General features: G+C 37.3%; 1 protein-coding gene across 2 annotated transcripts; it reads right to left on the bottom strand.

Moving 5' to 3' along the window:
* LOC143174984 (dynein axonemal heavy chain 1-like) lies at positions 1-24,853 on the bottom strand. 2 transcript variants are annotated; one of them, XM_076371455.1, is made up of 15 exons: positions 24,744-24,853; positions 23,704-24,175; positions 22,759-23,083; positions 21,990-22,121; positions 21,120-21,440; positions 20,518-20,695; positions 20,326-20,458; positions 19,443-19,988; positions 16,996-17,222; positions 15,304-15,546; positions 14,539-14,652; positions 12,876-13,131; positions 10,136-10,298; positions 9,086-9,196; positions 1-731 (listed from the first exon to the last, which is right to left on the bottom strand). In XM_076371455.1, exons 2-15 carry the CDS (start codon positions 24,106-24,108, stop codon positions 424-426), a joined length of 3,462 nt encoding a protein of 1,153 aa, XP_076227570.1. In that variant the 5' UTR covers positions 24,109-24,175; positions 24,744-24,853; the 3' UTR covers positions 1-423. The 2 variants fall into 2 exon arrangements, with proteins under 2 accessions (XP_076227570.1, XP_076227571.1); XM_076371456.1 differs by lacking the exon at positions 1-731 and adding an exon at positions 7,540-8,847.
* Positions 24,854-25,137: the final 284 nt, after the last annotated feature.

Below are 25,137 nucleotides of genomic sequence, written 5' to 3' on the forward strand. Positions count from 1 at the left end.
TGATGTTTCTATTAATTCAAATAAACAGCTGAAGTTCCTTTCAGTTATTTATCTAACCCATTTAATTCCGAGTCACGATTACTAACACATTGTTGCAAAATCAAATCTGGTAACAGTCGGGAGGTTAACATGTTGACTGCAACGAAAAATATTAGCGTTCTATGTGTCGCTTATTCTTTATGTAGCAAAGATAAAAAGGAAGAATGCTTAATTAATAAATATAAATATAAATATAAATATAAATATAAATATAAATATAAATATACATATAAACATACATATATATATACATATAAATATACATATAAATATATTATAATATATAAATATAAATAGATATAAATATATTTATTTATATTTACTTATATTCTATTATTAGCAAATATGCTACCGCACTTCTTACGTTACACTGTTATCTTAGCATCACGATTTCGCAAACACCCTGTACGTTTCCTCCCGGACAAGCGTGAAATCCTTTCGAACGGATTTCCCACCGGCACCGGTGTCTCGTTGAAATATTAACGATCCGGTAGAAATGAATAGGGAGCATGGTCCTGTTCCGGATTTCCTATCACACGATCCGTAACCGAGAATCTTCACCCGTCGACTTAATTCGAGTGGATCGCGCCTAGCACTTACCTTCGTCTTCGCCGACCCGGTCGGACCCACCAGCATCAATCCGTGTCGCACGACCGTCGTCTCGTACAGCTGGATTACTTTTTTCACGAACTCTGCGAACGGACGAACGATTTTTTCGGTACGGCACGATTTTCAGCCTTGCATCACCGCGCAAATATAATTGATCTAGCGTTCCGAGCGATTTTTTTTAATTGAACGGATCTCAACTCAATATAGAAACCGCCGCCATCGTGTATTCGAGCTCTCGAATATTCAACGTTCCCCGGATTTTTCATTTAATCGAACAGAAAAGAGAAATGTCCCTGTTGATCGCATTGTTCGACGATCGTAATTTAACAGGTACTTATTTTACTCGAGCCTGGAAACGTTGCAATGCGTTTGAAGTTTGAGAGAGGGAATTATCGTTCCCGAAAGGGTGAAACTTGAAACCCTCTTTTCAACGTGTAATCGTTGTACTAGCTTTTGTAAGTAACTTCTAATTATTCTTAACGCGTTAACACTGAAACTATCAGATGGCTTAAATTGGCCAACGCCTGATTTCTTTTTCTTCCAACTATTAGAAAGGTGACAGGTGTTCCTCTGAGAAATTATTAGAGAAATTGATGTAGCAATACACAAACCGAATTATAAATTAATTAAAGTCTCCACGGATGTACTCTTGGAGTTTATATAGAGACATTTGAAAAAGTCAATTTAACTGCTCGGTAGTTTTAGTGTTGACAACCACGCTGGTCACCGACGACCGGATTTCGATGAGGACAAAGAAGAATATTTAGTTACAGAAGTATTAGATAATAATGCAATATTGATAGATGGGTAATTATTTGCAACGCTGATTCCTCATCGATTTGGATGACTTTAAAGTATATTGTGGGGAATTTGATTCTAAGTAACTTTTTCCTGTTACCGCTCGGCCTGAATTTTTTTATTCGCAAAATATATTCGGAAATGGAGGATTTCGTATTCATTTACAGAAAGAGTAACTCTCGTTTGTTCTGTAGACCAAGGACTTGAAACTGTTTGACAGTGAATATTGGTTCAAAAGTAATGAAGTAATGATCTTGACCATTTTTCAGTACGGTTGTCCTTTTTAGCAAAGTAGAGCAGCAACAATTATTCACTATTTGGCGTTACAATCTTTACATTACACTATTATCAACTTAGTTACGTTATTAAATATTTTGATTCGACATCGATGACTTTGCATGTTACGATTGTTACCAAGTAATTCAGAAGCCTCAGTCAATGGGGACTGACATGGCATTTCACGTGCTAAAGTTTCACATTACGCTAGAAATGTTCGTCTCCATCTTCATTTTTCGCGGTTGTATTCCTTATAATACATGAACTCGAATTTCATTTAGATAATAGTCATTGATTGTAGTGAAACTAGTTTCTCCGAGGTGGGGGTGCAAGTTCTCTTCCAGAGAAACCAACTCCATTAATTTGATATACCCCTTGCGGACGAATGTCAACGTTTCAAGATGAAATTTTCATATTTGCAACGCTAAGCAGCGAACAAGCGAGTTAATCACTCGAACAACAGATCAGTTGTACGTATTTTCCCTTTTCAAATGATTTAACCCTTAGCACTCCAGGTTGTTTCGTAAACTATCAGCAACAGCAACTAATTTTTATAGTATTCCTAGCGAAAATGAGAAATGCTATAACATTCCTTCGATCTTTTATTTTCCTTCTTAGTACAACATTTGGATGTGTGGAGAATCTGATAATTTTAGGGTAGTTTCTTTATGATTCATTAAAATATTTAATATTATAACTGGTACAATATTGGAGCCTACAGAGTTCAAAGGGTTAAGCAACCGATGTATAATTTATCTTCATCTGCTGAAGGTTTTTTATATTTCGAAGAATCTGCATTCGCAAAGGGTTAATCGGGAAACGATTCGAAGAAGGATTCAGTGGATGAAGTAGAAGTAACGATAAAAGGATTTGTTTCATAAATCGTCGAATAAGATAATCGAACGAGAAAAGTTCCGGGGAAAAATTTCCTCTCTTCCGAAGAAAGGAAACGCGACTGACGTGATTGGTGGGTAAAGTTTCACAAACGGAGGAGTCTGTTCGCTCCGTTGTGCCGAAGAATGAACCGATTATGTCGTAGAAGTTGCACGAATGAAAATCGTGGACGAGAAAAATCGATTCGACGATAAAGGCTTCAGTTTTGGTGAATTATTGCATCGTTCCAGTGTATACCTATACGACGAAAATCTAAAGTTAATGAGTTCTGTGCATAAACGGGCTCTTATTAATACATTTATTCTGATTAATGCATTTCTTCAAAAATATCATTTTTTAACGTTTAACATTACACCATTACTATTAATGTATTTTAGATCTTATTATTTATTTATTTATTTTATTTATTTGCCTTACTCCAAAACGAATATTGTTTATATTTCACTTCAAATAAATAATTTCCGTTGAATTATTGAAATTTATTGGGAAAAACAGTAGTGTGCTCTTATCTTGTGAATATTGAGACAAGGGGCAAGTGCGTCCCTTGTGGTGGGGTAAGAGCATATGGCTGTGCACATGTCCCAGAAAATGTCCTGCTTGATTATTTCTTGTTTTACATCTCTGAATAATATACTTATAGTAATTAGCTACGTTGAATAAATACGTTTCACTAATTCCTTTGTATTTATTTATTTATTTTATTTATCTGCTTTACTCTAAAACGAAACAACATATTTGAATGCGGTAAAAAGTATTTTGTAGCGAACATATCAATAGTCATACTCTTGCCTCGTAGAATATGATATTAGGCTTCTAATCGGTTTTAATGATCGGTTGCGCACATGCCCCATTTTCGGGGAAAGTGCACAGTTGTTGGATTTTTTACAATTTTCATAAAAAATTAAAATATACAAATGAAATTGGCGTTTTTGTCAATGCTAATTAAAGCGTATTAATTCAATTATTCGTTGATTTGAATAAATGTTAAAGAATTATGAAACAAATTAAAGATATATGGGTTGAAAGTCAAACCTACTAAAAACTGGGGTGGACTTCCCCCCTCCACCTTATCAGGTTCTTTATCATTGTTGGCGACACGCGGAATAATTTTCCTCTTTACTGGCAGTCTCACTTTCCTCCTGTTGACACGTTGAATGTCATCGGTGATCCCCGACCAAATTGAATTACTATAGTTCACTCGATTAAACGATGATTATATTTGAAAACACTTCTACATTCTATATAATCGACTCTGACATTTATTCAGTGTGATAAATGTCTACGCGCTACAATCACAAGAGGATAAACAAATTTACCAAATATCCACTATTGGACAAATTGTAAAGAAACGTGGAAGTTACTTTAACGAATTATTTTAATCAATTGAAACATTGATAATAATATTCTAAGTAATGCTACTTGCGGTGACATTCAGATTGATGAATATACAATAATAAATATATAATTACGCAATTATATAGTTAATTATATAATAATTGTATACAACTAATAATGCAATTTAATTAAATGATCTAATATTTTATTTCTTCCATTTCGTGTATTTTGCTCTATCAAATCGTACGTCATTCAACGTGTTAAAGTTATCTAAATTGCGACGCTGTTGGAATTGAGGAAAAAAAGCGGAAAAAAGCGGACAGAGGAAATTACCCTGACAGTGGGAGTTGTTATTCAAATGAACTAAACTAGTTTCTCTTCGCGCGTTTACATCGAAATTACGCGAGATCAATTTTCTACGAGACTCCTTCCACCGGTTGACCTTTTTTGCGCTGGGTAGAAATGTGTTCTCGCGCTTATTGCTTCGCATTGCTACAAATCGTCTTCGACGTTCCGTTTCACTTGGGAATATTAACCCTTTGCACCCGAGAGGCGAGTCTCAGTCACCATTTCATTTGATATAACAAAATTACAAAGTGTTACATATAACATTAAGTTTTACATGATGCATCGATATGTGAAATGTTTCTATAAAATGGCTTTGTCTCTCGATTTCCGTATGTGTCCTCATTAGTTCAAAGTGTCGAATGTTTCTAGTGGAAAGCTCACGAGTGCAAAGGGTTAATCCCTTGGTCTATGATTTCTCTCTCAACCCTGATCGATACGGCTACTTTGTCATTAATAATTTATCGGAAAAAGAGAAAAATTCTAAGCATATGTTTTGCCTATATTTCCTTTCAAGTATAATAGTCGATTACAGAGGAATAATTTTTACTTTTAATTCGAATGAACTGAGTAATATATGTATTTGTTGAATCATGTTGAAAATTTATTCTTTCGTAATAATTGAAGGCATATAAATGCTTCTTCAAGAAATAATTAAAATAGTTGATTTATTGATATACGAATTAAAATATAACTTAACTGTCGTCTTAATCAACGCAGTTCTATGGTTTCTATAAAAGAATGCTTAAAAATCAGTTCAACTGCATGGTAGTTCTATTATTAAAATTATAGCACATTATTAATTTTTGATTATTACTACCTTCGTCATTATTACCGCTGTCATTAATATTTTCTCGGTTTACGGGAATACCGACAATCGTCTCGGTAACGTTGCAAGAACAATTAGAATTAGTTCTGGCCAGAATATGAGGAATTTCAAGTCGACCAAATATTCGCGTACTTCGCGAAGTGGAGGCATCCGGTGAGCGCGCGCTGGTTTATTATGTTTAAACTGAGCTAGCAAGAAGATCACGCTTTCAGGTGGTAAGAAACATTCCCGGGGAATCCTGGTCGGAACGAGTTTAACCCTCTGCTGACGAACGTCGACCTTTCGACGAGATGAAATTTTCATGTGCCATATCGAATGATATTTAATCCTTTGCACTCGAGAATATTTTTCTCAACAAATATTCATTATTTTCTGATGAAATATCAATGATACGTTTTACAACTAACATAAAGAAATACGTTGTACAAATTAAGTGACAGAACTAGTTTATTTCGATGTTCCATGTGTCGGTACATTATATGAAATTTGATATTGAATTGTAAATTTGATCATTTTGTTCGGTCAAATCAAATGGCGATTGAAAGGCGCCGCTCGAGTGCAAAGGGTTAATTACTCAAACACCAAGAGGTCAGCACGTAGTTTTTGTTTTTTTCTATCATTTAAGTAATTGATATATAATTTCGCTTCATCTGCTGAAGGATTTGTATATTTCAATGAATCTTCGTCCGTCATGGGTTAAATAATTTCATTCGATGAAGATTAGCAGAGGACTTTCGATAATTTCAGACTGTTAAAGTAACTACTGTCCACGGACGACGTTGACGTCTCAGTTTCAATCGTTTTCATTATTGGCTGATTCGCGTAGACGCAAATGGCAAATGAAACAGCAAAGCGAGTGATGTCATACAGACGTAATCTTGTTTCTCAATAATTAACAGGTCGATGTAAATGACGTCTATAGACGTCCATTGCGTGTGCTTGTAGATGCAAACGACGTCAATAGCAGCCCAATATTTTTAGTATTATAAAACAATTAAAAGAATGTGTATCACTGTTGAATTTATTATCCTCTAAATCCTTTAGCCTTCTTTTAATAATTGTTGAAGTAAAACAGTTATTCCAGAAAACTCCCCCAACAAAAATAATTCGTAGCCATTATAAAGTGTTGAGGCGTTCATGTAGAAATTTTTGTTCTTGTATCTTTCAATTTTGCGTTACATTAAAAAAGAATGTAAATAAAAATCATGTGCAAAATAAAGTTATGTTTATAAAAATATACCTCTTTTATTTTTTCCTAAATTATATTCAAAAAATATCGTTAGATACCGAAACGTCTATAGCCGTCTTTTGCGTATCGGAGAAATCGAAACTGTGAGAAACAAATGACGGCTATAGACGTCTACCTTTTTTTAGGAAAATTTATTAAAAAATACAATAATTTTAATCTGTGAGCATGAAATCTCGATCGAACTCCCCAAGAACCAACTAATTGACAAAAAAAAGAAGTGTGTTTTCGGAACCACTCACCGATTTCAATTATTTATTTATCATAATTCACACAATGAAAATGAGATGAATCCCATAGATATTGTCATTAGAAATTATAAACTACGAAATTATACTTAGTAACTCAATGATTCGTTTATGTTTCATTTTCCTAATATTCTGTTTAGAAGATTTATTGGATCGAAGAAAATGTTATAATCGAGGAGACCGTCATCGAAATAAGCGCTGGTAGCAAACGCGTTAAAATGTTAAGATCCCGCACGAGTGGTTAAACACGATGATCACTGAAGACAAACCGAGTTTACGATTCGCAGAGATAAACGTGGATTATTTAGAGTATATTTTGCGATTATATCGCGGACAAGATCGGTGTAGCTAATTAACGCGGGTCGCGTTTATCTCGCTTTTAATGGTAACGTCAAACATCGAAGAGAAACTCCAGTACGCGGGATGGTTGTGATAACAAACGGCTTCTCGTTATTTGTTCGAAGTGACGGAAACCACGAATAACAACCTCTCATTTGCTGAATAATGCGATGAAAAACAATGGAGAACAGAGGCGGAGCCACCCGTTCCGCGACAGCTGAACGTTTTGTTTAATCGCGACAATCTCGCGAGTGAGCGGATCCTGCTTGATTCATGCAAATTTAGCAACCAATTACTTTTGCGTTTCAAATGTTTTTTTAACCGCTTGAGTACCAGATGACTAAGAAAACACGAAAAATGCCGAACAGCGCGACAGCGCTTTCCGAATGAAATTTTCTTCGTGTCGAGGAAAGCCGAGCAGCGCAACAGCGTTTGTCTTAATCTATGTTAACACCATTATAAATATATCTAGGAGAAAGAGAATTTTATTAGGAACAGTAAAATTTTTTCTTGACAACTCACAATAAAACACTAACTAAATCAAACAACGCACACACTATTTATATACTCAGATGCTCTTGTCTCACTCGCACACTTTCTAGAACATTCTTTCATTACCATGCATTAACTTCACATATATTTGGAATATTCTAGATTCATAACAAAACCAACATTATTAACATATAGAGAAAATCAATATAATCCAGAATATTCCAATGCTTTGAACATTCATTCAAAACGCGCTCACACGCACAGTCGGGTCATTCGTCTATTGTACATGTATTCATCGCTCATCAATATATCTATTCACACACTCAAATACATCCATTCCCACGTATATATTAATTTATAATAGTGTAGTATCTAGAATTTTTAGCGTAGGTTAAGGTATTTTTAAGAAGAGTGAATGTAAGAATGAGTGTGAGTGAGAAGAATGCTTGTGGGAGAGAATGTCTTTTAAGAGAGTGGCGAGAGAAGAGTCGTGTGTTGGCCTCCGTGGCGTTGAGTTGTATTTTTTACGTGTTGTCCGTGTTGTTTCCATATTTCATTAAATACATATATCTGTTCCTAGCTCTTGATTACTCGAGATCCACTCCACCTCACTATCTATAATAATAGTATAGTGATCCCGGCTGAGCCCCCAATTTTATACTGGGGCTACTATTATTATAGATATCGAAAAAGTAGATCTTCAGTAAAAAGAGAATTAGGAAACAATATGGACAACACGTAAAAATACAACTTAATACCACGAAGGCCAACACACTCTCTATCACGTACAAAAATGTTCTCCGCTGTCGCTCACCAAAATGTCCTCATGCACGCATTTCCACTCGCTTTTAACACACACCCCCATTCGCTCTGTCTTTCTCACCCTTGCACCCTTCTCACTCGCATCTTTCGTCCATAGTCAAAATTCACGCAGTCACGTACACGCTTTCCTCACGGTCCAGTCGCTCAGTTCCAGACACTCTTCCTCGCATTCTTTCAGCCACTCGAGATTTTCTAAACGCAGTCACACTATTTTCCAAACGTCCCGGCGTCGGTCCGTCGCAATACGACCTGGTCGCCCTAACGCACGCACAACGAACCATTCATCCTACAATAAATATTCCAGATACTACAATAGTAATCGCTATAATAGGTAACAACCAAATACAAAATGTACTACTCGGGTTACTTATATACAAAAAATGCAGCGACGCGACATGCGTGAAAAATTGAGCGCGTCTCGTTAGATTGTGAATGCGTCAGCCGTGCGCATCGTTCAAATGCGCTGGATTTTTTCGACGTGAAATCTGTCGTGTCATGTCAGAGCGCGGAAGCGGCGCGTGGGACTCAAACGGTTAACCCTTTGCACTCTGTAGGCTCCGTTGACACCATTTATACTATTGAATATTTTAATGAATAAATTTAGAAGAACTATCCTAAGATCACTGGATCTTCTATAGATCCAAATTTTGTATTAAGAAGGAGAATAAAGAAACCTAAGAGATGTTAGAATATAACATTTCTCATTTGTGCTAGGGATACTATAAAAACGGCTTGGAGTTGTTGGTAGATCACAAAATCATCCGGAGTGATAAGGTTTACGCTTAAATAACTTTTACGAGAAACGATTCTTACCGTCGATCTCCTCCAATCCCATCCTCACGATCGTCGCGCGTATCTCCGCTTCTAGAACACCGTAGTCCACTTGTTTTTCTTCCAGCAGCGGGAAGAGGTCTGATACAATGCCTGTTTCGAAAGGGAAATGATGAATGAATACAAACTAAAATGACAAAATCGAATGCCTCATTCTTTTTCGCAAGTTACAAATTTCGGTTTGATTGATGTTTCGAAATGTATTAATATAATCACCGACACTCCCGTTTCCAGTAGCTGAAATTTAGCCGATTTCACAGAGGAACATACGCCGAATGGAAAAAAATATAATATTAAATCATTCGATCGAATCGCATTATTACTATTCCGCGTTCATCGAGCTGAATATCACTGTATTATTTAGCATTATTTACAATATAGAAATGTTTTCATATAATCGTCGTTTCATTGAGTGAATTGTAGTAATTCGATTTCAACGTGGCTGCCACGAGAAACTTCAGTGTTTTACGTATCACTTATTCTTTTGCAGCGAAAATAAAAAGGAATAGTTATAAATTATTTGGTACTCATACTGCGATCCAGTTGTTCACGTTATTAAACATTTTCATTCGACGTCAGTTATCTTAGGAGTGATGATTGTTTTCAAGTAATTTGGAAGCTCTAGTCATCGGTGACCACCGTGGCAGTCAACGTGTTAAGGCAATTTAACGATTTAACCGGTTGTTTAAATTAATTTTCTAGTAACTTTAATTTTCCGCGGAATCGTTATATGTGTTAGATAATAAGGAATAAACAAATGTTAAAAATATAATTAACATACTAATCAATTAATTGTGTTCATTCAGAAAAGTTCGTTATTTGGGTCTCGTTTTGTTCATTCGAATCTAAAGAAATTCAAAGTGTCTCTTCCATATTTAAAACACGCGAAATGTAGGCTATCGCTTGAAAGTTACGTTATTTAAGCATAAAAAATTCACTAATCTTTGCGGCGAAATAAATGAAACGCGAGATTCGAGACGGGAGAAGCGCCAGCGCGAGAGTCGTCTCCGGATTTAGGTGATATATGCTTACCGTTGAACAGCGTTAAATCGTCTTTGAGAAACTTCGGAACGTTTACGTCGCGCAAGGCCCGCAAACAAATCTGTTGCTCGTTCAGGTCCTGCTGCTCCCTCTTCAAATTGCCCGCGACCGCGATCACCGTTTTCACCGCTCGCATCCCGAAATCATAATGATCCTGCAGGGAAAATGAATAATATTAAATGGGTAATAAACATCAGTCAACAAAACAAATCGCAATATCGATAAATTAAATCAACATTAACGAAGGAAACTAATCGAAATTGGAGGGGTTAGAATTCATTATGACCACTTGAGTTTTAATCATAGATTATTAATGATGGGACTGCGAATTCTTATGCATTTATTGGAAATTTCAGTCAACAAAACGAATCGCAATATGGATAAATTATATCAATATTAGCAAAGGAAGCTAATCGAAATTAGAATTGTTAGAATTCATTATGATCATTTGAATTTCAATCGTAGATTATCAAAGATTGAATTGCGAATTTTTATGCATTTATTGAAAATTTCAGTCAACAAAACGAATCGCAATATGGATAAATTATATCAATATTAGCAAAGGAAGCTAATCGAAATTAGAAGTGTTAGAATTCATTATGATCACCTAAATTTCAATAGTAGATTATTAAAGATTGGTAAAAGCATAGAATTGCTCAGAATTAGAATTTTGAAATAGAAAGAAATTCCTTAGAAATATAATAATTGGAATAGAATTATAAGAAATTGATTAGAACTATAGTATTTCCAAAGAAAATACTGTTTTCCATGATATTCATACGTCTCCGATTATGTCCTTGAAATTTTCAATTTACATGAAGATCTGCAGTCTACTGATCAAAGATTACGGAGAATAATTTGTAACTGGTTCAGCCGCTACATTTGTAACGTTGTCGGTAATGTATTGTCAGATTTTTTCCATGTCTGCCTCGAGAATAAAGAATGCCATTAAACAGCGCCGCGCCCATTTCGCACCCTTCGCGATCCCAGCCGGCGTGATTAATATCGTCGCCGGGGATGTGTGTAGAAAATTCGACGTGAAACTGTAGCAGACGCCATTTTTACTTGTCCCTGGTTCACGGAGACCAGTCTGAGTAACACTGATGCATACGTTATTGTCCCATATTCCGTCGTGACATTCGGTAATGGGGTAAATATTGATAGCCGAAATGAGAGCGAAAGTGGTGTTTAAGGACAAGGGAAAGAGTATGTACACAGGGTGTCCTGATAACGGATGTAACCGTAATCAAAGTCGCAATTTCGATTGTCGGGATACTAGTGAATAGTACCTTTATATTTATTAACATTATTATTTATTCGTACAACCGAATAAATAAAATAATTGACATTAGCACGTCGAACGCCGCACGATTTCATAGAGCAAAATACACAAAATGGAAAAAATACAATATTACATCATTTGACTGAATTGGATTATTATCATTGCACGTTCATCAAAATGAATGTTACCACAATGAGGAGCATTATTTATAATATAGAAATGTTTGCGAATAATCATCGTTTAATTGAGTGAATTATAGTAATTCGATTTTTGGCATTCAACGTGTTAATGAATAATAATTTAATGTTATTAACCCTTTGCGCTCGGGAGGACTCTCAGTCGACACTTGGTTTGATACAGTAAAATTATAAAGTTTGATGTTTAATACTAAACTTTGTATAACGCGTCATTATGTGAAATATCAAAGTAAATTACTTTGTCCCTTAATTTGTCGATTAAATTCTTTATATTATTCGCAATTTCGATTGTCGGGGAACTAGTGAATAGTACCTTAATATTTATTAAAATTATTATTTATTCATACAAACAAATAAATAAAATAATTGATATTGATGAATAATAATTTAATGTTATTTATATATCGCAAAATATTATCATTAACCCTTTGCACTCGGGACTCTTTCGTTACAAATATTCAACGTTTTCCAATCATTTTTTTAAACGAACTGAACGAGAGAAGCGACATAAGTTAAGAAACAAAGTTATTATTTCAATATTCCATATATTTATGGACCACACGAAGCTTAATATTGTGCGTAAGACTTTATAATTTTGGTATATTAAATTAAATGGTGACTGAGAGTCACCTTGAAACTGCAAAAGGGTTAATGTATTATTCAATATTATCATTAATATATCATTTAATATTATCATTAACACGTTGACTGTCACGGTGGTCACCGGTGACCGGAGCTCCAAAATCGCTTAAACACAATTACAATAAGAAAACTGATGTCGAATAAAAATACTTAGTAACACAGCCAGATGATAGTGTAACGCGTGTACTGTGATACCAAGTCATTAATAATTATTTCTAGTATCATTTGCCTTTGTTACGAAAGAATATGTATTACACAAAACGTTCGATATTCTCGCGATAGTCAACGTGTTAATATACCATTCGATATTCTCATTAATATATAATCGACATATTAATATCATCATTCGTATCACTAAATGCTACATACAAACGTTCACCAACGTGAATTATAATAACATTACATGTTTTCTGATTCGTGTAACATGGAATCTCTGAACGATCAAGGTCAGAAGTGATATATTCATTTATAAGTTGAACATAATAGCTTCACCGAGCTTTCGACGAAATTTCCAATTGGGATGCACACTAATGATGATGACGAGGTGAAGGTAGGAATGACGGAGGAATGAAGGAGAAGCACTTAGCAGGTCTCGGTTAAGGATACTTGCCTGCGAACTCAATTGCTCGGAGCTTAATTTGAACGTGGTCGTTATTTTCGCGGCGAGTGCTTTCGCCTCAGAGAAACCGTACGAGAAGAGCGAGATCTCAGCGATTAGAGCATAATCCGGTACCATCATGGCGACCGGACGGAACAGTGCCTTCAAATTGTCTGGGAGCTCGGTGCGACCGGCGTAGCCAGGGTTCATTGTGATAAACACCGCGCATGATGGCTTCAGTACAATCTCTTCACCCTCGAACACGAACCTGTATGATAATTACTGGATAATGTATTGTTATTAGCGATTATTAGATGTACACTGTATATGTAATTAGTTTATACTAGTACGTAATTACCATGTAATATGTACTAGGTAATAATAATAATAAATTCGGTAATAGATCCGAATGAATATCCATTAACACATTCCGCGCCACTGGAAATTTCGGTTATATGTTGCTTATAAAGTGCATTAATTTTTTAAATGATCAAGAATAGATTAAACGATAGATCTTTTGCTAGGTTTTAATATATTTTGATATTATTTCTTTACGTTTCTCTTGTTTCACGACGTGTACCATTGTTCTTCGACGCTGAACTGATTTTTTAAGTGATAGATTAACACTTTGCGTACCGGCTAATTATCAGAAAATTGAATTGCGCGGATTTTCAGTGAGATCCACTTATATCGTTATCTATAAAAAAAACTAAAGTACCATATTGTTGTGCAATACATTTTAAATGGACAATTAGTTCTAATAAAATTTAATATTTCTTTAAATGCTGTGGTAAATAGCGAAGTTATATAACTAAGAGTCTTCGTATAAAAACGAGATTTCTCGTTACCAGTAAGCAATGTGTTAAGAACAGATGAATGATAGATCTTCTGCTGACTCTTAATATATTTTGATATTAGTTTCCTCATAAAAGTTGCACGTGTACTATTTATGGTACACGTGGCACAGAACGTGTTACGTTGTTCTGGTTACGAAAGAGTAATTATACAAAATGTTCAAAGTTCTCATAACTGTCGGCGTGTCAATAGTAATGATTCTGCTTTTATCTCGTCAATAAGAGAAATCTAGTACAGAAATGATACAGAAAGTTTCCACGAAAGAGAAACGAGAAACGATTAGACAAATAATTCATTGGGAGGAATAAAAGTAATGATAAAAGGATTTGTTTTATAAATCGTCGAATGAGATAATCGATGATAAACCGATTGAATATATACTAAGTTAATACGTTAAGTGATATTAACATATCTCTAATATCGTTGTAGATACTATTATATCAATATTAATATTAATTTTATTATATTAATATCAATACCGATCGTAACCGAATTCAAATATTTAAGAATTAAATATTCCACGGTCGAAATGTATAGTGCTACTGAACATAGATTTTCATGCGATTTAATAAAACACGTATGTAAATATGAAAATGTTCCGTATTAGTGTCTCGAGGACGGTTCACCGAACAATTCCTAAATTTGGGACGAATTTATTAGGATGTCAGTCGGCATTTCGCAGAATCGCTGGTCGATCCAAAAATACCATTGACTTTTTATTAACAGGTTTCCGCAATGAATACGCGTTGGCGAACATTTTTTTTCATTTACTTCGAAAAAACACCGCGATTGCTACCAACGCGCGTTCGAATATACTCACGTGTCGACACGCATCTGTTGTGCCTGTTGAATAGTCATGATCTGCTGGGCGATCACCGACAATACTTCTATGTCGATCCTATTGAATTCGTCGAAACACGCCCAAGCACCGGAGCTAGATTCCGAGAATAATATCATGGTAACAGTCATTGAATGCTGGCGAAATTGCGGCCGTTTTCTATATTCTAGCTCGCATAACGAACCCAATTAAATTAACCGCTCAACCAACAGTATCGTGTTAGAAGTTTTAAACTGAATTTGAGAGATCTAAGTGTTACCTGATTCTTCGAAAACATTAATCGAGTATCATTGTTCTATTATCAATCTTCAAATTTCGGAATAAACGAAGACGTGGGATAATCAAAATTCCTTCTTCTCTTAATAAACTATTACCGATAAAGTAGTGTATAATTTCAAATTGAACGCTGTTTTTCTATTATTGACTGTTGCGTTCTAAAATCGAGCTGGATACAGATGAATCGTGAATATTTTGTTCTTTGGTCTATTATTAACGACAAAGCTATTCTAATGAGCATAGTTGCGAGAGAAATGATAAGACAAGGGGTTCAAATTATTCCATCGCCGCTGTGAAACGAAATGTTCTTCACCGAATGAGGGTACATCGTAAATTTCTAAGAAATTCTCCGTGACAATGCAATTGCGCCAGGTGTCGAAACGATATTAACACTCTGTGTAGTGTTTTTAAAGCCATTTTTTAGATCTAATCGACGATTGAACACGATAGAGTTTATTCATTGATGAATACCTGGCGAGGCCCTTGAAGAACTTGCCCATCGACAGGAAGTCCAACTGGTCCGAGCAGTTGAAGACTACGCATTGAATGGCGAACGCCTTCGCGAGGTCCTTGGTCGTTTCCGTTTTACCGGTTCCGGCTGGGCCAGCTGGCGCGCCGCCGAATTTCAAATGTAGAGCGCCGGTCAGCGTCAGGTAGCATCGATCGGTTAGAGGAGTGATCACTAGTCTCCCGGTGTTGCCTAAGTATTCGTACCTTCGGCAAACGGAACAGTCATTTACAGTTCATATTATTTTTCTCTATCGAGGAACTAATATGTTTCGCGAAACTGTCTTTTCATAAAAAAAGCCGCCTTTATTTTTAGCTTGACATATATTAGACATAAGGTGGAGAGGGGTAAGTGCATAAACGGGCTCTTATTAATATAATACGAGAGAAATTGCAATATCTAATATGCAGAAATCTACTGAAAGTTAATACCATCCTATCCACGTAGATGTCGCCCAATTAATGAGGGGAATCCCCGATTTATGCCAACCAGTTCGAAAGCACCACATGTAAAGAGCACGTCTATTTTGAGGTCATCATAAATGTGCTGCGGTTTTTAAGGAAATTGTATGTCTTGTGTTATTATTTTTGGTAAGTAATAAAGAATATTGTTTATATTTCACTTCAAATAAATAATTTCCGTTGAATTATTGAAATTTATTGGGAAAAACAGTAGTGTGCTCTTATCTTGTAAATATTGAGACAAGGGGCAAGTGCGTCCCTTGTGGTGGGGTAAGAGCATATGGCTGTGCACATGCCCCAGAAAATGTCCTGCTTGATTATTTCTTGTTTTACATCTCTGAATAATATACTTATAGTAATTAGCTACGTTGAATAAATACGTTTCACTAATTCCTTTGTATTTATTTATTTATTTTATTTATCTGCTTTACTCCAAAACGAAACAACATATTTGAATGCGGTAAAAAGTATTTTGTAGCGAACATATCAATAGTTATACTCTTGCCTCGTAGCATATGATATAAGACTTCAAATCGGTTTTAATGGTCGGTTGTGCACATGCCCCATTTTCAGGGAAAGTGCACAGTTGTTGGATTTTTTACAATTTTCTTAAGAAATTAAAATATACAAGTGAAATTGGCGTTATTTCAAAGTTAATTAAAGCATACTAACTCGAGTATTCGTTGATTTCAATAAATGTTAAAGTATTATAAAACAAATTAAAGATATACGGGTTGAAAGTCAAACTTACTAAAAACTGGGGTGCACTTACCCCACTCCACCTTACTGGCTATTTATCCAGTGTTTCTAATTTTGTATCTTTCCCATATGTAATGCTCAACCCTTATTAAACAGTCGATTTAACTAGTTCTAGTGTTGAACTACGTTGTACTATTCTCACTTATACTTTCGAGTTCCGTGACCCCGAAATATTTCAACAATTTGTCACTCGAGCTCCTCGACACTCGAATATAGGCGGAATAAATAACATTGAAAATGTACAAACATTCCAATCGTGAATATTTGAACGAGCCACACAAAAATGCCCACTCCTGGCATTAGAGCGATAACGAAAAGTTTGAATATTTAACACGTGAGTTCATTTATTTTGAAAATAACAGTTACGTACCTTTGACATTTCGGTGAAAAAGTACTGGCGATGAAACGAGGAAAGGGGGTTCAGGTTTCACTCACCCGTATTGAAATTCGGCGTTGACAGCGCGCACTTTTAGATCGGAATCGTCTACCCAGTAGTATCGCAGCTGCGATATCCAATCGAAATCGTTGACGTTCGACACGCCCTCTTCGATCAACGTGTACGTGACGTCCCTCGCGTGAACTTCAATCGTGATCACCGCTTCCAGCATCAATCGCTGTATTTCTGTTTGAGGAGCCCTGACCAGTTCCCGCAGACCGTCGAGCTGCGAGTGAAGGGACTCGTTTCAGAAAATGACCATGCAGTTATTTTCATATTACATATTATTATATTCATATTAAATATTATATCATATTCATATTACATATTATTTCATATACATATTATTTCATATGCATATTATCATATTATTCATATCACGGTACGTTTATTTCATATATTCATCCTCACAATTATTTTCCTTTAACACGTTGAATGCCATGGGAGCCACCGGTGACCAAACCGAATTACTATAGTTCATTTCAATTAAACGACGATTATTCGACAACATTTCTGTATTATAAACAATGCTCCCGAACGCGGTGATATTGAGCAAGCTCAGCGTGCAATAATAACAACAATAATCAATTATTTTAACCAATATTTATCGTAGTTTCATAGATTTTCCTAAAACCTCTTTTTCAACTGCACACGCCAAAGCCACTTTGCCATCAATAGTTTCCCGGAAAAATACAACGATGATGAATTCTTTAGCATGAAAGTGCGGGCAAGAATTTAACGATTCTACCGATACCGGAAAGAGCAAAGAGGCCATTGGAATTTAACAAACCTCCGGTGCAGTGGTATTGCAAAAAGTATTTGTCGTAAATATTCCACGGTGTCAGGAAAGGGTGCCGACTGAAAATTGTTCCAGAATCTGAATAAACAGAGGCGTTGCAACAATCGATGGAAAGAAACCTATGAAAAACATTCGCGGGGTAGAATAAACGTACACGGTAAAAATAATAAAGAACGGGAGCTCGTTTATCGAGTTGAAAAATGGTGAAAGAGGTTGAACCGTAAGGAATGAAGTAGCAGAAAGTAGAAGTCGTCGAGAGAACGGAAAACTGTTAGCTCTGTAACGATTGTTAGCGACTTGACAGCACAAAGGTTTAGCGAGACGGACAGTTAGAGACGTTATGTACGTCGACCAATCGCCGGCGACGTAATCATCGAGTGACGGAAAAATGAGCGAGCGAACCAGGTTCCATAAGGTCACTTTGCTTTTATACCTTTCGTTTAGTGGTAATGAACAATCGCAATTCAACAGAATTGCTTTCTATGACTTTCATTCGCATTCGTTGGCGCAGAGTGGTCGATGTGAAACCGACACGATACAACAATGGCGACTCGTTGGTCGCTGCGGCGAAATGTGCGTCGGAATTCCTGGAGCAGGCTGAAGAGAATCAGATCGCAGGGTAAACCGAATAAAAATAAAAATCCAGTCCACATTTGTTGTATCGGAAACCATGTTTCCCATTCCTTCGTCCTTATTTGCGAGAAGAAATATTTGAAAATTCTTTTTCACTTTTGATTAGTAACCGTTCCTATTATTAAAAAGAGGATAATCCTATTCGCTTCAGTATATCCTATATGTTATTATTATCATTAATCTACCTTATTTATTATTAGTATTAGACTTTAACAATACAGTTTCGTTTCTACGAATTTTTCTATCCTACATCGTTTCGAACACTGGTCGTTCGCAACTTGATCATCGGCGTCTGATAGACAACGAGTAACGGTTTCAACTCTTTGCCATACAATGACGAGTGATGACTCCTAACTCCTAACAGTTACAATGTTGCTCGATCTGTTTGATCTTACACGTGCCGCGGTGACAATTATAAGTGTACGAGACGAACAAGTGCTTTTCCTGGCATTAATGTTTGTCAGAACCGAGGAATTCCGATTACAACTTAACACTAGAACTACCGAGCACTTAAACCGTCTTGTGAAAATGTCTTTATAAAAGCTGTTTGCATGATTTTATTAATATTCCAATTAGTTTATACTTCAGTTTAGGTATTGCTAAATCAGCTTCTTTAACCATTTCTTAAAGAAGTGCCTGTACGTTTGCAGTCATTTTAAAAGAAGAAACTAGGAAGCGGTCATTTTGACTCACCAGATAGTTCTATTGTTAATTACGCCATGTATGAATTAACGGAGTCCATAGATCCTTAAACGTCAAGCTCAGTGAAAGACTGTTCCATCTACAGTGCGTTACTGACATGATCCCAGCCGGCTCAAAAGTGAAGAAGATCAAGGGGATTCGGCAGCGTGCTCCACCTCAGCCTAATTCCGCCATTACTAATTCCGCCATTACTATCGGGCCCTCTTCACTTTTGAGCCACAGGCCGGCTGGGATCATGTCAGTAACGCACAGTACACGTAACGTTTCGGCTGCGAGTATCCAATGATCAGTGGTTTAAAGGTGTATACGTACGTGACCCAGCATCTCTCGATAATAAGCTGGAAGCGCATTCTGACGGATAGCGTGTTCGACGTGCGCCGTCCAGTAAGCTTGGCCGCAGCACAGAGTCACTTGGCCAGGCCACATGTACACCCATTCGTTTCTCGGTGTGGTCTCGACGATGCCAAGGGCCTCACGGATGATCTCTCTGATGGTGTTACGCATCGATCTTTCGAGATCACCGAGCCAATATTCCACGCTCCGCACGGGGTACATCGACGGACGAAGCACCACCTCCTCACCCTCCGCGGAGTACATCCGTGTAATTTCCAGATTATCCTCGAACCTGACCCACTGTATGTTCTCGAAACATTTCCGGAGATGCGGCTGGACTGCGTGCACGTTCCTCGCCTGCGCCAGGATTTCAAGCAGCTCCTCGTCGCTCAGGAAATAGAAACGCGGGAACGCGCGACGCTTCACCTCCAGGTAGTTCGACAGACCCTTGTGCACCACCTCCAGCAGGCTCTGACACTCCTGCAGGCTCTCCAGGAGGTTTCTATCCGGGCATATTCTGATGATCTGCGATGGGATCAATTGGACGAGTTTGAACTTTTGACGGATACTAGCTTCTCCCATGGACACGCCTATTTGTTTCTTTATTTTACGTTGCCCCGCCCATCGATCTTTCTTTGCCCCGCCCACAGATTCTTATTCGTCTGTTAGCTCGATTCCGATTTGCTCTGCCCACCGAATTTAATTTGCCCCGCCTACAAAATTCTAATTAGCTCCGCCCATCGATATATCCGTCCAAGAATTTCGAGCAATGGAAACGCGTCCCAACGAGAAGAAGAATTATACATTCGGTGCTTCTTGTGAACGTGCAATCGAGATATAGTGTATACAAGGAGAAGCTTACATAGGGATGCTCATAAGCGTTTTTCATAATCCTTCTCCAGTTCCGCTCCATGGCGTTGTATTTCCTCGCTTCCGACGGCAGTTGCGTGCTTATATCCTCCGACGTGAATATCGGTTCCAAATACATCCACTCTCTGTAAATGATCCACGTAATTTCAATCTCATACAATAATACCTGATATCTTCACTTCACCTCTGCACTTCGATCCAAAGCAGCAGCACTTCTTGCGTTAATTTCAACTTGTTCTCCCATTGGTTGATTTCGTCCTCGAAAGCAGTCTTCAGTGGACTGAAACTGAGCTGCTGTACGCCGAGTATGTGATTCTCTAGAAGCATCATTGTCTCTTCCGGTACCTTCATGATATACGTACCTACGAACAACAAAGGAGAAGCAAAGGCTGTAAATTTCTCTGAGTATGTATAAAATATATTTCGACTATTCAATCATAAATTCCAATGCATTATAACCGCTCACACTGATTAACATATCATTATTCCAATGCTTGTCGTTAGCTCCTCCCACCACTTCACCTTGACTCCGCCCATCGAGTCGCTTTAGCCTCGCCCTTTAATTCTTAACTCTATTTAATTCCTTGTAACCCCGCCTATCAATTCGTTTTAACTCCTCCCACCAATGCTTCTTAGCTCCGCCCACTAACGTTCCTCAACAGAGGTACAATTTTAAATTTCCATGAAACAGTATTTTTCAGCTAAACCAACTTCACGGAAACATTTCAAACACACAATCAAAAAGCAGTCTCCTCTATTTCACGGGTCACGTATACAAATATTTACCCGTGGTTTTATACGGTAGAATTTCCACGATAATTGGCTCCCATTCAGCCATCATTTTATTCAACGTTCGCTCGGTGGCGTACTCTTTCGCGGCTGTGTCCGCGACCGTTTTTACCAGTTCCTCGAATTGCTGTATGCCAAGGACCAGTAACGAGCGGAACGTCATGGCCGGCGTCAGCGACATTTGAATGCCAGTTTGCGCGCTTAGTTGCTCAAAATGTCGGTCCTTCATTCCCGGATTCCGAAGAGATTGTATCAGTCCGATATGGGGCTTAAACTCGTCGATCTGGTCACGTATCGACACCGCCACGGCCTGCACCTCTGTAGCTCAGTAAAAGAACCGTATCAATTCTGAACGAATCAGACACGCGCATGCATATCGCTGAAAATGTTTCAATCCCGAATATTTTTATTCAACTTCGAATCAAAGCGACATAGGATAAGTCGGGCAGAGATGGCTCACTTTTGTTAAATGTACAAAAAGGAAATATATTCTAAGAAAATAAATATACGTAGGAACAGTTAAAACGCTCGCTATCAGCGTTTATTTCGGTGACGGTCTCCTCAGTTATATTTTCTTCAATCCAATAAATCTAAACAAAATATTAGAAAAATGAAATTGAAACCAGTCATGGAGTTCCTAAATATAATGTCGTAGATTATAATTTCCAATAACAATATCTATAGGATTCATTTCGTTTTCATTATGTAAAATATAAGATTACGGCCGTCGCAAATATGTGACGCTGGCAGCGAACGTGTTAAATAAGTGTCTCCGCAATGTTCAGTATATTACCGAAACAATTGAAAATAAAGACAATGTAAATGAAATCGGACCATCTAATCCGGAGTTACTCTATCCGTGCGTACTTGGGTTCTCTTGAAAGGTTCTCACTGCTCGAGTGATCACCCGGTACATTTCGATGACGAGGCTGTCCACCTGGCTGCCGTCTACGTTCATCAGAGGATTGTCCATCCACACTTCGTACCACTTGAGCCAGTCTGAAGGCGGAACAAATCAACACCGATGAATCTTGTGACGTGTAACGTCGGGAATACTCAAATCCTCGAAACAGAAACTGTTATATACGTGAATCGTTTTGACACTTCGTTTGCAGGAAGTGTATCAATAACTTCTATACGTCAACTATCGATTTATAGTTCATCGTTTATCGATTGGTAGCCCATTAATCAGCTTTTCTGTCGCCATTAACACTACTTCGATCTTCAATTAAAATTATTTTCTCAGTTCAATGATTTTTCCTCCATTGAATTTTGGACACTTTATATAGTTAATTTTATAATCGTTATTGGGAAAGTCGAAAAGTCAATTCAGAATACACGATTAAGCTCGGAAAATAATTTTAAGTTAAAATTTCAGGTGCCTTTCGGCGCCTTTGGTAGAAATAGTGTTAAAGCTGGAATACTAGAATTCCTATTAAAATTACACTGTTTCGAAGCATGAAATAAATTTGATGTTGAAGTTCCATTTACACACGGGATCGGTCGTTCTTTTTATAACCTCGACCACATGCATGGAATGAATAGTTAAAGACGATGAAGTCAGGAAAGAACAAACGCCTGTATCGTGTGCTGGATGAAAACAGGATCGATATCATGATAGAAACGAGTAGCTTGCCTGAGGCGGTGACCCACAGACTTTTGTACGGCTCGAAGTCTCTTATGAGCTTCTGAAGATCCTCGAACGGCACCACCTTCATACCGAACAGCTTCTGACGTTCGTTGAGCAACAGACCCGTCTCCCTGCACTCGGTCATCGCTTTCCAAACACGTTTCACGTCGAGAGCAGTCTCGTGTATTCGGTTCATGTCGGATTGCAATCCTATATTTTGAACGTTTCCCACCAGCGTGTCAATCCTCTCGAGCAACAAAACCTCGTCTTGCACTTGGATCCTATAAAACTTCTCCTGCTCTTCTACGAACCGCTCGTTTGTCTCTTCGACCTGGGCGAATTCGCGAGAATTACGGTTTTAGGAGAGCACGTGTTTCGTGTAACAGTGACCGAAATTTGAGCGAAGATATTTTGGACGCTATTTGATAGTGCAAAATTGTATTAGACACTCGGACGATTTTAAACGGTTTCAAACGATTGGAGTTTCGAATTAATTATTTAACTCTTTCGCATCTTTTTCGTGCTTTGTTATTATATTATAAATTATATATTATATACATATATATATATTACTATATATTATATACTATATACTATATACTATATACTATGTATTATATACTATATATTATATATTATATATTATATATTATATATTGTATAGTATATAATATATATTAGTATGTAATATATAGTATATACTATATACTATATACTATATACTATATACTATGTATTATATATTATATATTATATATTATATATTATATATTATTATCATAAACCACCTATGTCTACACTCCAATCATTCGAATACAATAATACAAAATTATCGCCGTTAAAATAGTTTTCATTATCACAAAATGCAAATCGGTTAATCGCCGCTTTAACAAACAGTATGTTCGTGTCGAATCGAAACCGCAATTTCAATTGAAATCGATGGACACTCACGTCCAACTGAATCTGTAGAGGAGACCCGATCGCCTCCCACTTCGCCTCGAAATCTTCGTCGGATAAATTCCACCAGAAAATATCGAGCACGTCAAAGTCCAATTTCAATTTGTCCATTCTTTCTTCGAGACCCTGCACTCGTAGCGGTATAGTCTCCATCCAATCGCGTATCTCGAAGATGTGCTCGATGCTTTGCGGTTGTTCCTTCAGTTTGATCCTTATCTTCCTGTATTCGTCCAGGATATCGTCCACTTCAGCGCGCAATTTACCGGTTAACATGTCCAGTAGACCAGTCGCACAGTCCCGTCGCTTTTTAGTCAAAAGCTCCTTCAACGGGCGTACGTTCACCTTAAATGGCCCGATCGCGATTCTCTCCGGCAGTTTCGTCTCGATGCTCTTCCTCATCGAGATCTGTAACGATATCTCATCCTTTATCTCCGACGTGGTGAGATACTCTTCTTGTTTGAACTCTCTGTAAACCGAACAAAATCCTTGTTTAAAGCGTTTGATTTCTGGGTGGAGCTACAGGGAATTGGGCGTAGCCAAAAGACAGCGATGGGCGTGGTTAAGGAAAATTAGTGAGCTGAACTAGTTGTGTAAGAGTTCGGAGATAATTCAGTGGATTAATTACAAATGGATTGGCGTAAGAGGATTGTTAAGCTTACTTATGGAACAATGATACGCCCTTTGAACCATTGAAGAGAATTCGGGGCGTGGCTAAAGAGAATGAAACCGAGGTATATTTGAATTGTTGTAACAGAGTCGATAACGTTATTTACGAAGCAATGATAATTGCTTCTGCCCATTTCTGCCTCTTAACACTTAGCTGAATAGGGAGATCTCCGATTTTTCACTTAGCAACGTATTGCCTTTTATTCTGTGCACCTTTTCTCTTGTAATTTTGCAAGTAATTGAAGATAATGAAGGAGGTTGTAGTTATAGTTCTTTTTAGGCGGTCGCCTAAGCGTTAAGAACCAACTGACTCTCCAATCATCTCTGAGACATTAAAAATATGAACATTCACGCGATTCGCTACTCACTCGACGTATTTAGCGACGTCAAGGTTAAAGAGATCCAAATATCTCCGAAATTCAGCAGCGTACGCTCTGAGAGGTATAGCGGATTTCTGGTAAGCCAAGCTTAAACGATCCCGTATCTCGCACACTTGTTGTTCGAGTAAACCAACGGAGCTCAAGCAGACGTCTCTCGGAAACTTCAGCGCCGGCAGCAGGAAAGGGTGTATTTGCCGAATTTGGTGGCAGCTGGCGAGCGCGTTGTCATACAACGCTACGATGGTTACCTTCCCGCAAATGCAAACAGAAATTAAATGCTTCGTCGATGTGAAGGGTCTTGTGTCTCGTTCATCTCATTTGATCACTTGTCCCTCCTTCTTAGATTATTTATATTAATATAATATAATTTGTCATTTTCATC

The sequence above is a fragment of the Nomia melanderi genome, chromosome 10 (genome assembly GCF_051020985.1).
Source record: "Nomia melanderi isolate GNS246 chromosome 10, iyNomMela1, whole genome shotgun sequence".
Lineage (NCBI taxonomy): Eukaryota > Metazoa > Arthropoda > Insecta > Hymenoptera > Halictidae > Nomia > Nomia melanderi.